General features: G+C 44.4%; 1 protein-coding gene across 1 annotated transcript in view; it reads left to right on the top strand.

Moving 5' to 3' along the window:
- BRINP1 (BMP/retinoic acid inducible neural specific 1) overlaps nucleotides 1-19,105 on the top strand; it is a 190,987-nt gene that overhangs the window by 105,596 nt on the left and 66,286 nt on the right. Inside the window, exon 3 of the mRNA XM_043870531.1 lies at nucleotides 14,869-15,059. Within this exon, the coding sequence (XP_043726466.1) occupies nucleotides 14,869-15,059 (191 nt within the window). The remainder of the gene's footprint in view (nucleotides 1-14,868; nucleotides 15,060-19,105) is intronic.

Raw genomic sequence — 19,105 nt, forward strand, 5'->3', positions numbered from 1 at the left:
AGCAAGCATCTTTTTAATTTCATGGCTGCAGTCACCATTTGCTGTAATTTTGGAGCCCAAGAAAATAAAGTCTCTCATTGTTTCCATTGTTTCCCCATCTATTTGCCATGAAGTGATGGGACCAGATGCCATGATCTTAGTTTTTTTTGAATGTTGACTTTTAAGCCAGCTTTTTCACTCTCTTCTTTCACTTTCATCAAGAGGCTCTTTAGATCGTCTTCACTTTCTGCCATAAGGGTGGTTTCATCTGCATATCTGAGGTTATTGATATTTCTCCCAGCAGTCTTGATTCCAGCTTGTGCTTCATCCAGCCAGACATTTCACATGATATACTCTGCAAGCTCAGTTGGTAAAGAATTCACCTGCAATGAGGGAGACCTAGGTTCAATCCCTGGGTTGGGATGATTCCCTGGAGAAGGGAAAGGCTACCCACTCCAGTATTCTGGCCTGGAGAATTCCATGGACTGTATAGTCCATGGGGTCACAAAGAGTCAGAAACAACTGAACAACTTTATAAAAGAACAAAACAAAACGAAACTCTGCATATAAGTTAAATAAGCAGGGTGACAATATACAACCCTTTTGTACTCCTTTCCTGATTTGGAATCAATCTGTTGTTCCATGTCCAGTTTTAACTGTTGCTTCTTGATCTGCATACAGATTTCTTAGGAGGCAGGTCAGGTGTTCTGGTATTCCCATCACCTGAAGAACTTTCCACAGTTTGTTGTGATCCACACTGTCAAAGGTTTTGGCGTAGTTGATAAAGCAGAAATAGATGTTTTTCTGGAACTCTCTTGCTATTTCAATGATCCAAGGGATGTTGGCAATTTGATCTCTGGTTCCTCTGCCCTTTCTAAATCCAGTTTGTTTCATGTCTAAATAAAAGTCATCCAGGTTTTGTTGGATGCCCAGTCATCCAACCTAGTAGTCTACTTTACGGATAGGAAAAGTGAAGTCCAAAGAGGTATCATGGCTTTTCCAAGGTATCCCAGCTTATTAGGGTACAGTAGATGGTAGATTTATGATGCCTTTGCTCAAAGGCCAGTGCTCATTCTTTCAGACCCAATGTTAGCCCTTAAGGAGGCTGAAACATTGGTAGTTCCTTACTGAAAATGCAAGAAATACAAGCTACTTTAAGAATAGTTCATATAAATTTATAACATGCAATTAGCTTGCTAAATAGAATCTTATGTTGCATGTCATTGTAAGCCACATCTAGTGTGCCCATAGTGTGATAGAGTTAAAACCTGGGTGGGTTTTTAAATCTGAGTTTCCTCATCTATAAAATGGGTATGGATTATAACCACTGCCCAGGGTGCTTGTGCTTAATGCAAAATACCTGGCCCGTATTTGGTGCCCAATATTATATATTTATGCTTTAGGCATATCAATCTGAAAAGTCAACCATGTCCAGTGTTGGGAAAGAGGTTTTACTCATGGCTAAGTCTATGAATTTAGGTGGATAAGCATCTGTGTAGGGGAGAGGGGGAGCGGGATTCTTCTGGAAAGTACCAAGTGAACTTGTAGGAGAATGGTTGATTGACAGTGACTTTGGTAGGATGGATGTGGCCATCAAAATACCTTTATGCCCAAGAAAAATAACACTTGCTCGTCTTTTATGGGGATGCCAAAAAAAAAAAAAAAAAAAGAGAGAAAGAGAGAGAGAATGAAGGCTCATGTGACAGAGAGGAACTGTATTTAGGTGCTTTAGAAGAGAAAATAAAATTAAAATTCAGAGTCTGGGGGCAGCCATGACATAGGGCAGGTGGCTGGCATCTCTCAGTGTGTTTCAGAGTATCATTCAATTAACGTAGGACTAAAAAAAATAATTAAATGGTCATCTCTTCCATAACTATTGTTAATCCTGGTGTCTGAGAGATCAGGAGACCTGTCAATAGTTACAAGGAAATATCTCCAGGTCACCTGGACACTCAGAAGACAGCTCCTTGTGTTCTTTTCTGAGACGCACGGGGTCTCCCAGTCAGTAAAGACAGCAATAGCAACACTTCCCAGTGATTGCGTGGGTTCTGAATCCCTTCCATAAGCATCTCTGTCAATCAGTGACTCAAACTCTGCTTCCGTATCTTTAGACAAGGGCTCCCTACTTCCCAGGGCAGCCTGTTCTATTCTGATTCATTCTGACAGTCAGAGAAAGCTTGCTCTGTTGAGTGGCACTTGGCCTTGCCATCAGTTCTGGATGATCATTACAGTTCCGGCCACTGGAGCCAGGGTTTCATGACAGCACAGCTCATCCCCCGGGAAGGAAACTCAGTGGTACCATCCTTCTTCATGCAGCTCTTGGGCAATCACATGCCTCTGAGCATGCTGTCGACCCCTGGATGGTATTTTCTTCATCATTGCATATGTGAAATCAATTACCTTGTTTAGTCATCAAATCATAAATTTCACTTGAAACATATTTATTTTCTTAACTCAGGTGATCTGGGCTTTTTTTTTTAAAATCTATGACTTCTAATGTGTATTTAAATAATGACTTTGTTATTTAGTCTTAAAGGAGCTTGAGGCAGGCTGTCTGGGAAACATCCTTTTCTGATTTTCTTTGCCCCCCAGTGTTTTTACAATATTTTTAGGGCAAAAGAATCTTAAAAAAAATAAAAATAAAACACAGAATTTAATGATCTATCTCCTTGAGTAGCTCAATCTATAAATCTTGAATCCGGCATTTTTATTATTTCCTTAAAATGCATCATTTGACTGGTCAGCTCAGTTGGTTAAACCAACGTCAGCCAACATTTTCAGTCTAGAGCCAGATCGTACGCATTTTATACTCCAGGGACCCTATGGTCTCTGTTGCAGCTATTAAACTCTGAAATTACAGTGCAAAAGTAGCCACAGATAATACAGAAACACAGGGGTATGACTGTGTTCCAGTAAACATTTACTTCCACAACAGTCAGAGGCACAAACTTGGTCTGTGGGCCATAGGTTGTTGACCCCTGAGTTCAATCATTCTTAAGAAACTTTGAAACATTTGAGTTAAATAAAGGACAGCCTTAAATTGCCAATTCCTGGTATAAGATCAGAAATTCAGTGAATGTGTGTTGACTGGATTGAAGAAAAAGATCTTTTTTAACGAGTTTAAAGCAGGGCCTGGGAAGCTTTCTATATAAGGAAACAAAAGAAGGACGTCACCGGGGAAGCAGATTTGAAGGAGGCTCTCAGATGGCAGCATGCTTGACAATCCTAAAATGTTTTAACAAGAAAAAGATTGGCAATTGAATGCAGTAATACTTGCTGGGGGGAACGTTTGCCCATATTTTCTCCTAGAAAAATGTGCTGTGGCAGAGGGAAATGAGCAGACATCTGGATGTGCAAGACTTGGATTTTAAAACCAGCTACTGGACTTCCTTGGTCACTCAGACCGTGGAGGATCTGCCTGCAGTGTGGGACACCCAGGTTCAATCCCTGGGTGAGGAAGATCCTCTGGAGAAGGAAATGGCAAACCACTCCAGTATTCTTACATGGAGAATCCCACGGACAGAGGAGCCTGGCGCGGGCTACAGCCCATGGGGTCACAAAGAAGCAGACATGACTGAGCAATTCGCACTTTCTGAGTTTTGTGTCCCTGAGAAAATGATCTTCCCTCTCTGAGTTTCCATCTAAAGATCGAAGGTGGTACTGAGACATTTTCTGTGGTTCCTTGGAGCTCTCAAATTTTGTGATCTGAAAAAGAAAATTCATCTAATTGCAATGTTTAATGGGATTTATGATAATTGGAAAATAATTGCTGCTCCAAACTTTTATTAATCTATATTTAGTTATGAGTCATGCTTTCACAATAGATGCTTTGAAAATAAGCAGAGAGACAAATCGAGTAAACAGAATTTTAAATATTTTATTTATATGCAGTTTGTGTAATCCCTGGAGCCCATAGGCATATTAAGATCATTTAAAATATCCATTAAAAGTTATGTGTTATGTGACAAACTCCCCTTTTAGAATGCCTTGCCAAAGGATAAATAGCTCACATTTATTGAGTAGCTACTACTGCCAGATTAATTGCATTCATTACGCTTAATCCTTCCAGCAACCCTGCAAGGTGAGTACTAGGATTGCAGTCGCGCTGATAAAGGAGCTCGAAGAGGCTGAGCAATCTGCAAAAGACTGCTCATCTGATGAGTGGCTTTATGCTAAGGTTCAAAGCCAGGACTTTCTGGCTGTAAACTCTGAGCTCCAACCACACGTCAAGAAAGGACCTATTTTGTGCCCTTTGTTCAGGTGCTCTGGGGATGATCATTGACTTTTTCTGGATATCCTGGATTTCGTTCCTCTGCAGAGCATCACAGGTGCTCCTGACCGGGCAGTTTGGGATGGTTAACATGTGTCCTCCACTGGGCTTGTGATGCCAGAGGGGGCCAAGGAGGAGGGGACAGGAAGAAGTGGGGAGGAACCCAATGAGGAGGGGACAGGAAGAAGCGGGGAGGAACCCAAGGAGGAGGGGACAGGAAGAAGCGGGGAGGAACCCCAGCCGAGCACCCGGAATCTGAGTTCCTGTCCCGGTGCTCACATGGATTTGCCAGGTGGCCTTCATGGCCCTCGACCTCAGTGTCCCCACTTGTGACGGGGATGGAGTGCCCCCCTTCTAGGTTATCAGTAGGAAAATGTATAGATGACGGAGCTTTATGAAGGACTGAGTGCACTGCAGACCCCACAGAGCTGACATGATGGAATGGGATGGCGGGTCAGGGTAGACCCCGGGCCCAGAGTTTAGTTTCTCATGCCGTCAAAGGTGCTGAGGCCTTGGGCAAGTCCCTTTCTCCTTCTGAGTCTCAGTTTCCTCCTCGGTGAAATGGTAGCAAAGTCCTTGGATCCTTGTTCCAAGACCCTTTTCATCCTCATTCTGATATTTTGGATTCTGTATGACTGCAAGGTACCTCAGGTGACTAAGGGTGTCTCAGGAAGCTCTGTCAGCTCTGAGTAAAATAAAGCAGAAACCTTCTAAGTCACTTTCCCCATGATGAATCCCCATAACCCCCCATGGTGGTCCCCATCCTCAGTAACACTGCTCCATGAAGAAACCCGCTTGCTTTTCTGGAGAGGGTCCATTTCTCTCAAAGCTGGGCCATTCCAAGTGTGCTTGTTGTGCTTCTTTTTATCCCTTCCAAGTTTCTGCTCAGTAAGAAGCATGCAGCCCAGCTCCAGGATGCTTCCCCTGGACTAGTCGCCCCCATTTCTCTGAACTTTACTCCCATAAGAGCCTTCAGAACTCCTACAAGGGTTGGCAGAAGAATAAAAATGCCAGTACTTAAGTGAACACACTTTGGGAAATAGAAAGACTTACCTACAAATTGTGAGCAAGGATTATTTGCTACACAGTTAGGTCAGTGTCTTTACTTGTAGTTAAAATAACAGCATATTCATAATCACGTTTTCGGGGACAGCTCTTTTTGGTTGGTTGGTTGTTTTCTGTGTTTCGTCTCCTCACCCTTCTAGAGCTAAGTTACCCTGGAGATCCACTTGGCCTGCTGGGACTCCTCAGCTGTCTTCTTGCTTATGTTCTGGGGCGTGGAGGCAGGCAGGGGATCTGTCGAGGACACCGTGATGTTAAGATGGATCATTTCCACTTCACATGTGCCCTTGGGTTCACCCTTCCCTGAGCTGACTGGGGAACATGTGGGGAGAGGCTGGGAACAGCAGGCAAGGGAAATGCATTCTCTCTCTCTCTCTCAGCTCAATGATTTCATCTCCTCACTCCCCTCCTCTATGATTCCCCTTTTCATCTCTGGGGCTAATTTTCTGCTAATAGTAATGGATGTGGTCCCAGATTCCCCTCCCCCCAGCCCCAGACACTCAGAGGCTTGTTTTTATTTCACTTCCAAATGAATGCAGTCAGTGGAATAAGCCACCCAGGAATAAACAAATGCAAACATCCTGTAACCTTAATCAGTTGCGTTTTCAGCGAACATTTATTGGAGATACAGTGTCTATGTTGATGTGCTGTATGTAGTTAGTCCCTCAGTCATGTCCTACTCTTTGTGACCCCATGGACTGTAGCCCACCAGGCTCCTCAGTCCATGGGGATTCTCCAGGCAAGAATACTGGAGTGGGTTGCCTTGCCCTCCTCCAGAGGATCTTCCTAACCCAGGGATCGAACCCAGGTCTCCTGCATTGTAGGCAGATTCTTTACCATCTGAGCCACAAGGGAAACCCAAGGATACTGGAATGGGTAGCCTATCCCTTCTCCAGGGGATCTTCCCAACTCAGGAACCGAACTGGGATCTACCATGTCTATTCAGTTCTGTTCAGTCCCTCAGTCATGTCTGACTCTTTACGACTCCAGGGACTGCAGCACGCCAGGCCTCCCCATCCATCACCAACTCCCGGAGTTTACTCAAACCCATGTCCACTGAGTCAGTGATGCCATCCAACCATCTCATCCTCTGTTGTCCCGTTTTCCTCCCGCCCTTAATCTTTCCCAGCATCAAGGTTTTTTCAAATGAGTCAGCTCTTCGCATCAGGTGGCCAAAGTATTGGAGTTTCAGCTTCAACATCAGTCCTTCCAATGAATATTCAGGACTGATTTCCTTTAGGATGGACTGGTTGGATCTCCTTGAAGTCAAAGGGACTCTCAAGAGTCTTCTCCAACACCACAGTTCAAAAGCATCAATTCTTCAGTGCTCAGCTTTCTTTATAGTCCAACTCTCACATCCATGCATGACAACTGGAAAAACCATAGTCTTGACTAGACGAACCTCTGTTGACAAAGAAATGTCTCTGCTTTTTAATATGCTGTCTAGGTTGGTCATAACTTTCCTTCCAAGGAGTAAGCGTCTTTTAATTTCATGGCTGCAGTCACCATCTGCAGTGATTACATATTCTAAAATATATCCTTGGATTAAGTCAGATCACTGGGTAGCTTCCTGTTTAGACAGTAATGTTAGTGCCTGTTTCATATACATTAGGCTACATTGAGCCAATCAAATATTGGTGGATCAGTGAGGATATTTCCCACCAGCTTCAACTACATCCATCTCTTTAGGAAAAATTATGGGAGACATTTGTGTATCTTATAGCATCCAGGATTCTGTGTATCTCCAGCAACTTTGAACAATTGATCTGTTTTCTTCTTGACTATGTGGCTCTGTGGTGCTTCATTCCCTTTTCCTTTTGGCTGCAAGGAAACTCAGAGACATTTGTTGTCCCTTTCTATCAAGTGTTCAGGATTTTATAGGATTAATTTTACATGGTAATTTTAATCTAAAATTCATTTTATTCTCCTCCTTTTCCCCCAGTGTTCTATATTTTAAAGTCTATACAGTAGGTGTGTTTTTGAATACCCCTTCACTTGGTTTTGCTATGGGATCAGGCTCAATTAAAAAAAAAAGAAAAAAACTGCAAAACATGCTTAGTAAAGAAGAGCAAAGCAACCCGCCACTTTGTTAGAGGTCATTAGTAACTTTGGTTATCTAGAAAACAGTGGGGGAAACTCACATTTATCCAGTGCTCACTAAGGACTCAGCATTGCTAGAGATGTTCACCTCACAACCCTGAGAAATAGAAATTGTCCTCCCCCATTTTACACATGAGGAAGGAAAAGAGGACATTTTAAGGAATAGTAAATGGCTCAGCTGGTAAAGAATCCACCTGCAATGCGGGACACCTGGGTTCGATCCCTGGGTTGGGAAGATCCCGTGGAGGAGGGCATGGCAACCCACTCCAGTATTCTTGCCTGGAGAATCCCATGAACAGAGGAGCCTGGTGGGCTACAGTGCATGGGATCGCAAAGAGCCAAACATGACTGAAGCAGCTTAGCACACAGGCATGCAATATCATTGTTACTGGGCCTTTGCAAGCAATAATAGTAATATCAACAGCAGCTTACAGTTGTCCATACCTTGTTGCAGTTTACAAACAGTTTTCTAACCATTATTTCATTTATCTCTCAGAACAACCTGAAATATGCATTTTTTTAAGTCTTCATCACATACGTGAGAGTGGGAGGAAGTTTATAAACTCAGTCCATTTCTTAAAAGCAAACTCACTACTTGTAACATAGTTCACAGGGATCAAATCCCACTACAAAAGTTCTATTTACTGAGAGCTTTAAAGAGAACAGGATTGTTTCCTCTTATCTCCCACCCACTGTCCATCATCCTCTGTCCTCCAGCTTCCCACTGGTGCTCCTTCCAGGGATGGCAACAGTGAAAATATTGATACTAACTTTAGCACTGCCTTCTTGTTGAGGGTTATTATGTTCTAGATGCTGTGCTCCATGGTTTAATATAATTCTAAACCCACCCCTTTAAGGTAGATATGCTTCCCCTAGATGGCATCTGCATTTTTTTTTGCAGTATGTATGCAAACTCGTTGTGATTTCACAGCTAATTGATGGCAGAGTCAAGATTGCCATCTCCGAGGCCAGGGCTGAAAGCTACAGAACTGAAGAGCATCTAATACAATCAGCTTATTTCCCAGGAGAGTAAACACACACCTCCCCAAGGGCACAGAGCCAGTTCTTCTGCCTGCTTGCAGTCCTTTCTCCTTCAATGCAACTTATTCTCAGCATGTGTGTGTGTGTGTGTGTGTGTGTGTGTGTGTGTGTGTGTGTGTGTACATGAAAGCAGAGGGCTGACAAAGACAAGGGAGGATTGCTATGAAAGCAGTGCTCTTAAATGAGAGCTTTGGGCTTGCAGTTTGCTCTCTACCCTCATCCTCAATCCTGGATCCAGTCTCCATCCATCTCGGCCTCTGTCATCGTCCACCCTCCACCCTCTGCTCCCCTAGTGGGATGGGCCTTGCTGCAGCCACCCCATGCCTTCCATCCAGGATCCTTTTTTAATCTCAGTCTAATTGGTTCACCCGCCCTGCTGGGATGCTTAATTGGGCATAAGCGTATCCTGTGCCATTGTGAGCTCTGCCTTCTCCTCCAGGGGGAATTTGCTTGCTCTGTGGGCTCAGAAAAATAGATATATTTTATGTTGTGCTCAATTCACTGAGAACTTACATGCAGTTGTTCCTGGACCAGCAGAGCAGTTAGACAACATGACCAGCAGGATGTTTCCTCGCATTTGGAATCAGGAGTCCTAGGCCCTGCGTTCAACCCTGCCAGTCATTTGCTGTGTGATCTTGAGCAAATAAGTTGCTGTCTTAGAAATTCAATTTTTCCATCCATGAACTGAGTGGGTTAGATCTGATGACTTTTAGGAAAGGAATCACAGTGGTGCTTTTAGGACAGGGGTCATACTCACTGTGGGCCAAATCAGGCCTGAAACCTGCTTTTGGAAATAAAGTTTTATTGAAACACAGGCATGCTCAATCATTATTGTCTGTGGCTCCTCACACTACAAGGACACAGTTGAGTGGCTGCAACAATAAGGTACCATCCTAAAATATTATCTGGTCCTTCACAGAAAAAGATTACCTGCTCCTCTTTTAGAACACAAAATAGATGGTGTCATTACTCAAAAATCTTCTTTTGACTTTCCATATTACTTATAATGTAAAAATAAAAAATGTTTTCTGAATCTAGAATTGCCTTTTGAGATTGGTGCTAACCCCATTCCATGTTTTGATGTTTTATATATATTTTTAATACCCTTCCTGTCATAACATCTCTTCTACTCATCTGCTCATCTCAGCCTGCCTCCTTGTTTCCAAACCTGGCAAACATACTCCTACTTCAGGACCTTTTCACCTGCTGTTGCTTCTGCCTAGATTACTGTTCCACCATTCTTTGTTTCCTTCATGTCTCCTTAAATGTCATCAAATTAGGAAGCATTTTCTGATCACATATATAGAACTACATCTTCCCCTTCCCCTGGACAGTCCTACTTCCTCCCTTTGCTGTGTATTTGTCTTCATACATTTTTCTCCCTCTGACATGGTACACATTTGTCTCTTTATTGGCTGTCCACTCTCATGAGAATGTAAGCTCCTTGATAGCAAGACTTTTATCGAATTTGTTTACTGCTGTAAACTCAGATCTGGAAAAATAACAAGTGTTTAAATTTTGAAAGCAGAAACCAACTGTTTCAGTTGTTTAAATCTACTTCTGAATAGATCCAGGTGCTATGAAGACCTTTTGCTTAAGTGTATTTTGGAAAAGAGGATAAAATCGTGGAGTCCTGTGACTGTTACGGTCTTATTAGGTACAGCATTCTCTTGATTGCCGCAGAGTCGTATAGACTCATTCTTAGGACATTTTTAGTCTTGGTTATTGCCCATTAAGAAAAGGGTTTATATCTATAAAGTCTGTTTGTATAGTTTATAGATATATAGTTTATAGATAAAAATCTAATATCACAGTTCAACACAGAAGACCCTTCACTGTGTGGTCCTGTCAGCCTTTTACCTCTTACATTTCATATGCACACACATGAATGCTGCACGCATATGTATCCCTTTCTCTCCAACTACTGTCCTAGTCTCTTATTTTCCAGTGTTTTTACATGTGGAGCTCATTCTTCCCAAAATATCCTTCCCCTGTCTTCATCTAGCCACATGCAATGTTCCTTTCAAGATTCAGCTTTCCAGGATGTTTTGACATCCCCATTTCCACCCCAGCCCCTCCTGCAGCCTGGCTTAGAGATCCTTCTTTCTGATCCCTCTGTGACTAAAATGACTGTTGCAAACAGCACATAATTGTCTAATAACTTTCTTAAGCACCCACTCTTGTTCAGTAAGATGGAACAGTCCCTTGGGGTCTGGAGCTGTCTGTGGTGCTGAACAGGAGAGCCTGGCAGGCAGAACTCCGTAACATCCCCCGGTTACTGAGCTCTTCCCAGGTGCCCACACGGTGCTCTGCAGATCACAGTGCATCCCGCCGCATCCGCCTGGGGAGGGAGGAACCAGGAAGACAGCGTCGTCTTCCTCCCTAGTTTTTTCAGGGAAGCAACACAGATGGTAGACCCTGGATGTATAGCTGGTGAATCAGAAAGAATGTGGAGGCTGATTAAAAAAAAAGAAAGAAAGAAAGAAAAAGAAGTTAAATCACGGGATTGTAATTTGATGATGGTGTGGCATCGTTCCTTTGTACCAGTACTAGTTTTATCATGGTTTTTATATTCTCCTTTTCAATATCTACATTAAAAGAATGATTTAAGAATCAGGATACAGGTATTCTACTCCCAGCTCCACCCCTAATGAGCTGTGTGACTTTTGACATGTTACTTAACCTCTCTATGTGTAAATTCTTGTTAGTTTTGAGGAATGTAGACGTAGTCACATGGAAAAAATAGTAACGCAAGATCGTAAGTTATTAATAAAAGTTATGTGTATATATATTATCCCTGTATATAGCATACTTATATAACATAATATTTTAAAACTATTATTTGTCTATAATACTGAAAGAAGTGTATGTTTCTATGCCTATACATATGTAGTCACATAAAAAAATAGTAATGCAAGGTTGTAAGTTACAAATAAAAGTTATGTGTATATATATATTATCTCTATATAGCATACTTATATAATGTAATATTTTTAAACTATTATTTGTCTATAATACTGAAAGAAGTATATGTTTCTATGCCTATACATATATATTTAATTCCATATTTATATATATATGTATAGTTTTATACATCAGTGATAAGCTGATGAGGAAACACTGTTTCCTCAGAAATATCTGATGATTCTCATCATCTTTTCTTGGTCATCTGATGCTGGGTAACAGATCACGGAGGTTAGTAGCTGAATACAACTCTGTATCATCTCACAGCTTCCGTGGGTGGGGCTCTGGCGTGGCTGTGGTTCAGCTACACTGTAATCATTTCAAGGCTTTGCAGGGAAGGGTCTGCCTGGCAGCTCACGCACATGGTTACTGTTAGCACTCAGCCCGCGTGGGGTCTCTGTTCCTCAGAGACGTCCCTTCCTCTCCATACAGATCTGTCGATAGAGCGGCTTACATCACGGCAGGACAAAGGGAGAGAGGGTGACTGAGAGAGAAATGGAGGGGAGGGGCAAATGGAAGTGGCCGTATTTGCGGTGGTTTCTTAATAATTTTATTTAAGTATAGTTGATTTACAACTATACTTGTAAATTATAAGTTAATTCATGCTATACAGCAAAGTGATTCAAATATATATATATATATATATATGTCCAACTCTTTGTAGTCCCATGGACTGTAACCCGCCAGGCTCCTCAGTCTATGGAGTTCTCCAGGCAAAAATATTGGAGTGGGTTGTCATTTCCTCCTCCAGGGGATCTTCCCGACTCAGGGATCAAACCTGTGTCTCTTGCATCTCCTGCATTGCAGTCGGATTCTTTACCACTGCGCCACCTGGGAAGCCAGACATATGTATGTTCGTTTTCATATTCCTTCCCATTGTGATTTATCGCAGGATGTTGAATGTGGTTCCCTGTGCTATACAGTAGGACCTGTTGTTTACGTGCCCTGTATGTACTGGTTGCATCTGCTAATCCCAAGCTCCTAATGCTTCCCTCTCCCGCCCGCTTTGGCAACCTCCAATCTGTTCTGTGAGCCTGTTTCTGTTCCATGGACGTGTTCATTTGAGTCATATTTTAGATTGCACATACAAGTCATATCACATGATGTTTGTCTTGCCCTGTCTGACTTACTTTGCTTAGTATGATAATATCTGAGGCCATCCACGTTGCTGCAGATGGCATCATTTCGTTCTTCCTTATGGCTAAGACGTTGTCATATTTTGTAACCTGGTCACAAAACTAACGTGCTATCGACTTCACATTTTGTTCAATGGAAACAAATCACTGGGTCCGATTCAGCCTGCACTCTGGGGGACGAGATGACCCAGAGCAGGAAGCAGTAATCTTAGGGACTCGTGCCACCAGCTGCCGACCACCCCTGTGAGCCCCCCTCGGCTGGCTCTGCGACCCCCGCCCTCTAATGCCTGGTCACCCCACGGGCTCCACTGTGTCCCATTTCACACCCTCTCCTTCATACACGTCACCGCCTGTGCGGCTCTTCCCGTAATGTGTCACGTGCCCTCCTCTTACTCACTCTGCTCCGGCCCTACATGGGTATCTGGATTTTTAAAAAAAACAACTTTTCTGTTTTTTAAATCATAAAACTATGGTTAAGATGTGACGTACTCACTGAAGCTTCCCCTAGCGACCTCAGAAGTCTGTGCTCCTTCTTTTGCGTCTTGTAGTCTTTGGTTTACAATAAGTGGGACATGATTGTCCTGCCAGACTGTGAGCATCTTAAGGTCATCAGACTGGGGAGTGTCCCCTCCCCTCGTGTGGACATGATGTTTTGCACTGAGGTAGGTGCCCTGCAGGGTTCATTGAGTGCAGTTGGTAGATTTGTACCTACCTCGTGCAGAGCACCGAGCTGACTTTCTTAAGCAGACACAGACCATAAGCTCTGTGGCTTGGAAATGCATTCCATTGTGGAAGCTTTTTCTTCAGACACAGCTTTCTCTGCATCAGGGGTCAGCTCCACCCCTGAGTTACCGAGACTTATCCGGTCCTGTTTCCCACCCTGTTCTGCTGCCTCTTGCTCTGTGCCCCTTCCTTTATTCATCTCTCCCAGCTTGTGGCAGGAGAGGGGGACCTTTTCATTAGACTCTCATTCCCATCATCTGTCTGGGCTGACCTTACTGTCCTCTTGACTAGTCTGTTTTGCTCAAGGGACCTGGAGCTTATAACTCAGGCAGGTCAGAGAACTGGTTGCTCCAGGGGGAGCTCCATCTTTGGTAGGAACAGAGATCATTATTAAAGCAAAAACAACCTGAACTGAGGCCCTTTAAATGTCTACTTGTATTTGGTTTGCATGCTCCTCGTCCATCATCTGTGAACCTTTGATGATTTATATATCCGTGAATGTGTGAGGAGATAAAAGTTATAAAACTTTCACATTGGAACAGTGCCTGGCATTTCCCAATGGTATTTTCACACCCTATACTTCATGTACTCTGGCCACCAGCAATAGGAAATAGATAATATTGATTGGATTTTACACATAAGGAAATGTACATCCAGAGAAGTGACATCCTCTGGCCAAGATCACACCCCGTAATTTACAGGAGGCACAGTGAGACCCTGAGTGTAGGCTCCCAAGCCCAGTGTCCCTCCATCTTGACCGTCTCCATCATTCGTGAAGGGAAGAGTGGAAATTCCCTCACCTGGTGTTCAGAACGTAGCTTAGTTTCTTTCAAACAATAGTTCAATGAATGCATGGGGAATTTTCGATTGAAGCCGAGTCCTGGGCTCATTACTGGATCGTGGAATTGTCTTCAGACAACTTTCAAGTTGCATTGTGCCTTATGACTTGTCCATTGGTACAGAGCCTTCCTTCCTTCCTTTATTCTCTTGCTTATTTATTCCTCCAGCCTGCATGCTTTTGACTCCACCATGTAACATGTACCGTGTACCTGAGGAGATCCCACCTCTATGGTTTCACTCACGGTCTAGTGAGGGAGATGAATAAGCAGCTAGATGACAGTGATTTTTGTGTCTGATGCTCCATAAGCATCTTGGAAGCATGACAGCATCTCTCTGGTTCACTGCGGTATCCCAGCGATGAGAATGTGTTAGTCATTCCATCATGTCTGACTTTTGCAACCCTGTGGACTGTAGCCCGCCAGGCTCCTTTATCCATGGAATTCTCCAGGCAGGAATACTGGAGTGGATTGCCATGCCCTCCTCCAGGGGATCTTCCCGTCCGAGGAGTTGAACCCAGGTCTCCTGAATTGTAGCGGACTTTCTACTGTGTGAACTACCAGGGAAGCCCCTAGTGATGAGAATGGTACCCAGTACATATTCATGGTGCTGGAAAGAGTGAGGGCTCCAGAGCTCAGAGGCAGTTAACAAATATTGAAAATAGTTGCAAGCACTTGCCTGGATGGGCTGGTTGGGTGGACTTGGCCTGGGGATAGAGCTGGTAAGCTGAGAGTCTCGCCCATCTCTCCTGCCCAGGGAGTTTGCCCGTTGGAAGGTGAGGAACACAGCCATCGAGAGGAGAGACCTGGTCCGCCACCCCGTGCCCCTCATGCCGGAGTTTCAGAGGAGCATCCGGCTGCTCGGCAGGAGACCCACCACTCAGCAGTTCATCGACACCATCATCAAAAAGTACGGCACCCACCTGCTCATCTCTGCCACCCTGGGAGGTAGGTCGACAGTCGCGGGGCCATATAGCCTCATCGTGACTTTGGGTCTGGGAGGGAGGGGACTGTGGGGTGGCCTGGGATCGAAGCCATCTTAACATCTCTGCCGCTGGACATCACTCAGAAGGCTGTGTTATCAGAGAAGCCAGGTAGTCTTGGCTGATTCTGTTCTCTGGGAAAATCTAACGTGAGCGTTTTCTAACTTTTGTGGGAATAATGGCGTCACCTTGGAATTAGCTCAGTCTGTTGGGAATGTTTAATCTCCTTATTGTATTGATTCCTTTGGAGTGCAGTCTGATCTGAGGGAAAAATCAAACTTGAGATGTTGTTTCAAGAAGTCCTTTTGTTTATTGAAATCTGCTTTAGTGGCTGATGACTTGAGGTTGTCATTTTACAAAGGGGGATGTCATTGTATCTTCTATGGGTTTGGACTGGAGCAGTAGGAACGCAGACCAACTGCCCCTCCCCACTCAGCTTTACCCTTTCCTCCGCTTTGTGTCCAGTTCATCTTGAAGGGAGTGAGGATAAGAGGGGAGGATAAATGAGGGGCAGGAGACGCAAAGGACGCAGGAGGTGGTGGAGACTCCTGCACTTGGCCGCTTACAGATCTTGCCCACAGGCGTCAGCTTGTATTATGAGCTACTATCCTTTGGAGGTCAGTTTTCTGCCACAATGACTGGGTCCAGTGAATTTTGAGAAAGCCCCTTAGGTGGTGGAGCACCATGCCACCTGCTCAGAGCGCCGCAAAGTTGCGTTTAGATTCGGCTCATGTCAGAGAAACAGTCAGGATTGGTGTGTTGACAAAGGCAAGTGGGTCTCCCGAGTCATGGTTATGACAGTTGATCTTCTTTTTCAGAGGAGGGTGAGCACAAGCTGGAGCGGTTAGTGTAATCTTCCGAGAGGAAGTGACGGTTTAGCTCAGTAGGAGCTGTCTGTGTAGAAGGGTGGTGAAACTTTCTGGGCTGAGCACACAATATGCATTTCAAGGTAGATCAGCTTAGAAATGTAATCATGTGGACGATGTGGGTGGAGAGGTCGGTTGGGCTAGTTCATTCTTTCGAATCCACTGCTTAGCTATTAGCGTTGTTGTTGTTTCTTAGTTGCTTCAGCCGTGTCCGGCTCCATGCGACCCCGTGGGACTGTAGCCCACCAGGGTTCTCTGGACATGGGATTCTCCAGGCAAGAATACTGGAGTGGGTTACCATTTCCTTCCCCAGGGGATCTTCTCCAGGGGATCAAACTCGCATCTCTTGCATTGCAGACCCAGGGAAGCCCCACTTACTCATATTTGCCACACCGTATTGAATATTTGCTCATAGTAGGCATTCTATGCCCTCTTTAGTCTGCAAAAATGACAAGTTAGATTATATTATCTCCATTTTATATATAAGGACGTTGAGACTTTCAAGAGGTATAGCTAAGATTGATGACAAAATTAAAATTTTAACTTAGGATTTTCTGTCCACAAAGCTTGCATTATTTTTTGACCCAACATCTATCATCTCTTTAACCAGCTCACTGACCTGCCAACCCACCCAATCCAACAATCAATCAGCCAGCACGTATTGGTTAACAGATGGATGTTAAATCATGTCATATAAATTCTGCTCTATCATAAAATGAAAATGAAATCACTTCTACACTGAGTGTGGCATTAACATGTACCCTTTTCTTTAAACTTCCCCCACCTCCCATTTCACTTGGGGGAAAAAAAAACAGTTTCTAGGATCAATGCAGTTCTTCCATTAGGAACTGTGTTCTGTCCAAGTCCCCGGAAGTCCCAAATAACAACGACTCTTCTTTTGCAGTGAAATATATTTTTAATTTCTCCAAGGCGAGGTGGTGAATTATTCACAGAGCCTTGTTCCTCTCCTGTTTTTACAGCACATTTTAAAATATGCAGAGCACTGGATTGAGTTCCCGTATTGGACAGCAAGCCCTAAATGCTTCCTCCATCCTCAGCTGGCGGAGCGGGGAGCGGGGAGGCGGGAGGATTTACTGTTGACGGACACAGCACCAACAGCCGTGTGAGGTCCTTCTCGCATCAACACTTCATTCATCCATGCATTCATTCACGGGAAAGTCTTCCTTAAGAGCCTCCTCATGTGCTGGCAGAGAAGGGAGCCGTGGGCCGTGGGGTCTGGAAGGGCGGATTCTGGCGTCTGATTGTCTGTTTCTCACAAGCTTTGTGTCACTTTGACAGCCTGCTCGATGCTCTCAGCCTTGGTTGCCTCTTGTGTAAACAGAACTAATACTAGTATTCATGCACACTTTGAAGATTATAGAAAATGATGCATCGGCAGTGCTTATTTCGGTGTTTGGCACCTAACAAATCATTGCCGTTGTTGTTCTTGCGATCATTGTTGTTATTGTTTGGGGGCTCCCCTGGTGATTCAGCAGTGAAGAACCCACCTGCCGGTTCAGGAGACGCGGGAGGTGTGGGTTCCGTCCCTGGTTGGAAAGATCCAACCAGGAGGGCACGGTCACCCACTCCAGCATTCTTGCTAGGAGAGCTACACAGACAGAGGAGCCTGGCGGGCTGCGGTCCACGGGGTCACAGAGTCAGACGGGACTGAGCGCCTGACCGCAGCACGGAGTGTCATTGTTTAGTGAGACCCACACACCGGGGCCTCGGGACGACCGCCCCTTCCTCCTACTCGCTGGATGAATGGCAGACGCGGAGAAATTCACTTTCTTGTCTGGCTCTCCATTTTTCCATATGAATGTAAGAAAGTGCAGAGAATTGTACTCACTATACTTTTTCCTAAGGAGAACAGCATATTCATTTAGAAGAACTGCTTTGATGAGCTGTTTGAGGTGTCGGGTGAGTTCCTGAGGGCGCACTCAAACAACAAAAGATGATCCTCAAACTGTCACTTACAGGACAAGTAGATGCATTTAGAGACGAGGAAGGAGAGGGGGTGAGAAGGAGGAGGCGCAGTGGCGGGAGCGCTGACACCTAAGCCCTTTCTCTGGGATCCTCACTTTTGGGGCGACATCTGTTAAACTCATAAAATACTCGATGTGAGTGCCTTTTACGGACAGTGATGAAGTGAAAAAAATTCAGGTCTGGAATGACACAGTTAATCAGGGATGGTCATTCCCCTTGGTTCCTCAGAAGCTTGTGTTCTAGACCAAAGGAGACGCCTTGCAGGGGGGGTGTCTGTGTGATGTATGTGACTAAGCTTGTGCACGTGCATGGGAGTGCATGCCCGCTTGCACAGAGGCCTGCTAATACTTTCGTGAAAGTTAACCTATATATGGACACACACGCTATGCCTTGCACACATGCGTATGCCTTGAACCCGTGAATATGGTTGCAGTGTATATATATATGTGTATATGTGTGTGAATGTATGCATATTGCAGGAATGTCTATTGAATGTGTGAGAGCTTATGATTTTGTGCTTGTGTGAATGTGTGTGAATGTGTGTGTGTATGTGTGTGTGTGTGTGTGTATACTCATCACCCACCCTGTGTTTTGGGAGAGCTCCCCTTGGCTAAGAGGAAGGCTGTGAACTGAGTCTCTGGGGAAAGGCTGAGGAGAGAGTTTTCAGAAGGAAAGGCTGAGGGACGCCCCAGACACCTGAAGTCCAGACATGCCCTTCCCTTTTCTGGGAACAGTGTCCCCTAGTGACTCAGAAGCTAAGATGATTGATTTCCCCTCTCATCGCCCATCCTCTTTGTGTCCCACTTTGTTCCCCCCTGAAAGAAATGCTGCAGACAGCGAGACAAAGCCCCAGAGGACAGAAAGACTGAGGAAAGGTCTATGAGGGGTGAAGAGGCAATTTGCAGGAATGCCCAAATGGGAAAGCAACTCTAAACAGAATGTTCTCTTAATAAACAAGAAATTAAGTCTTAATAATGCAGCAAGAAGCCCATTAACCCCTCTTGATCTAAGGTTTGCTTCTTCCAGTTCTCAGTCCTGAGGGACCTGGGCTATTTCCCCTTCTCTTTCACAGGCCCCTTAGAGAGCCTGAGCTGACACTTGTAATATTTATTTCCTCTGCCTCCTGGCTCTAACTTCTAGCTTATATTCACTTATTTAA

This window comes from Cervus elaphus, chromosome 16 (genome assembly GCF_910594005.1).
Source record: "Cervus elaphus chromosome 16, mCerEla1.1, whole genome shotgun sequence".
Taxonomy (NCBI): Eukaryota; Metazoa; Chordata; class Mammalia; order Artiodactyla; family Cervidae; genus Cervus; species Cervus elaphus.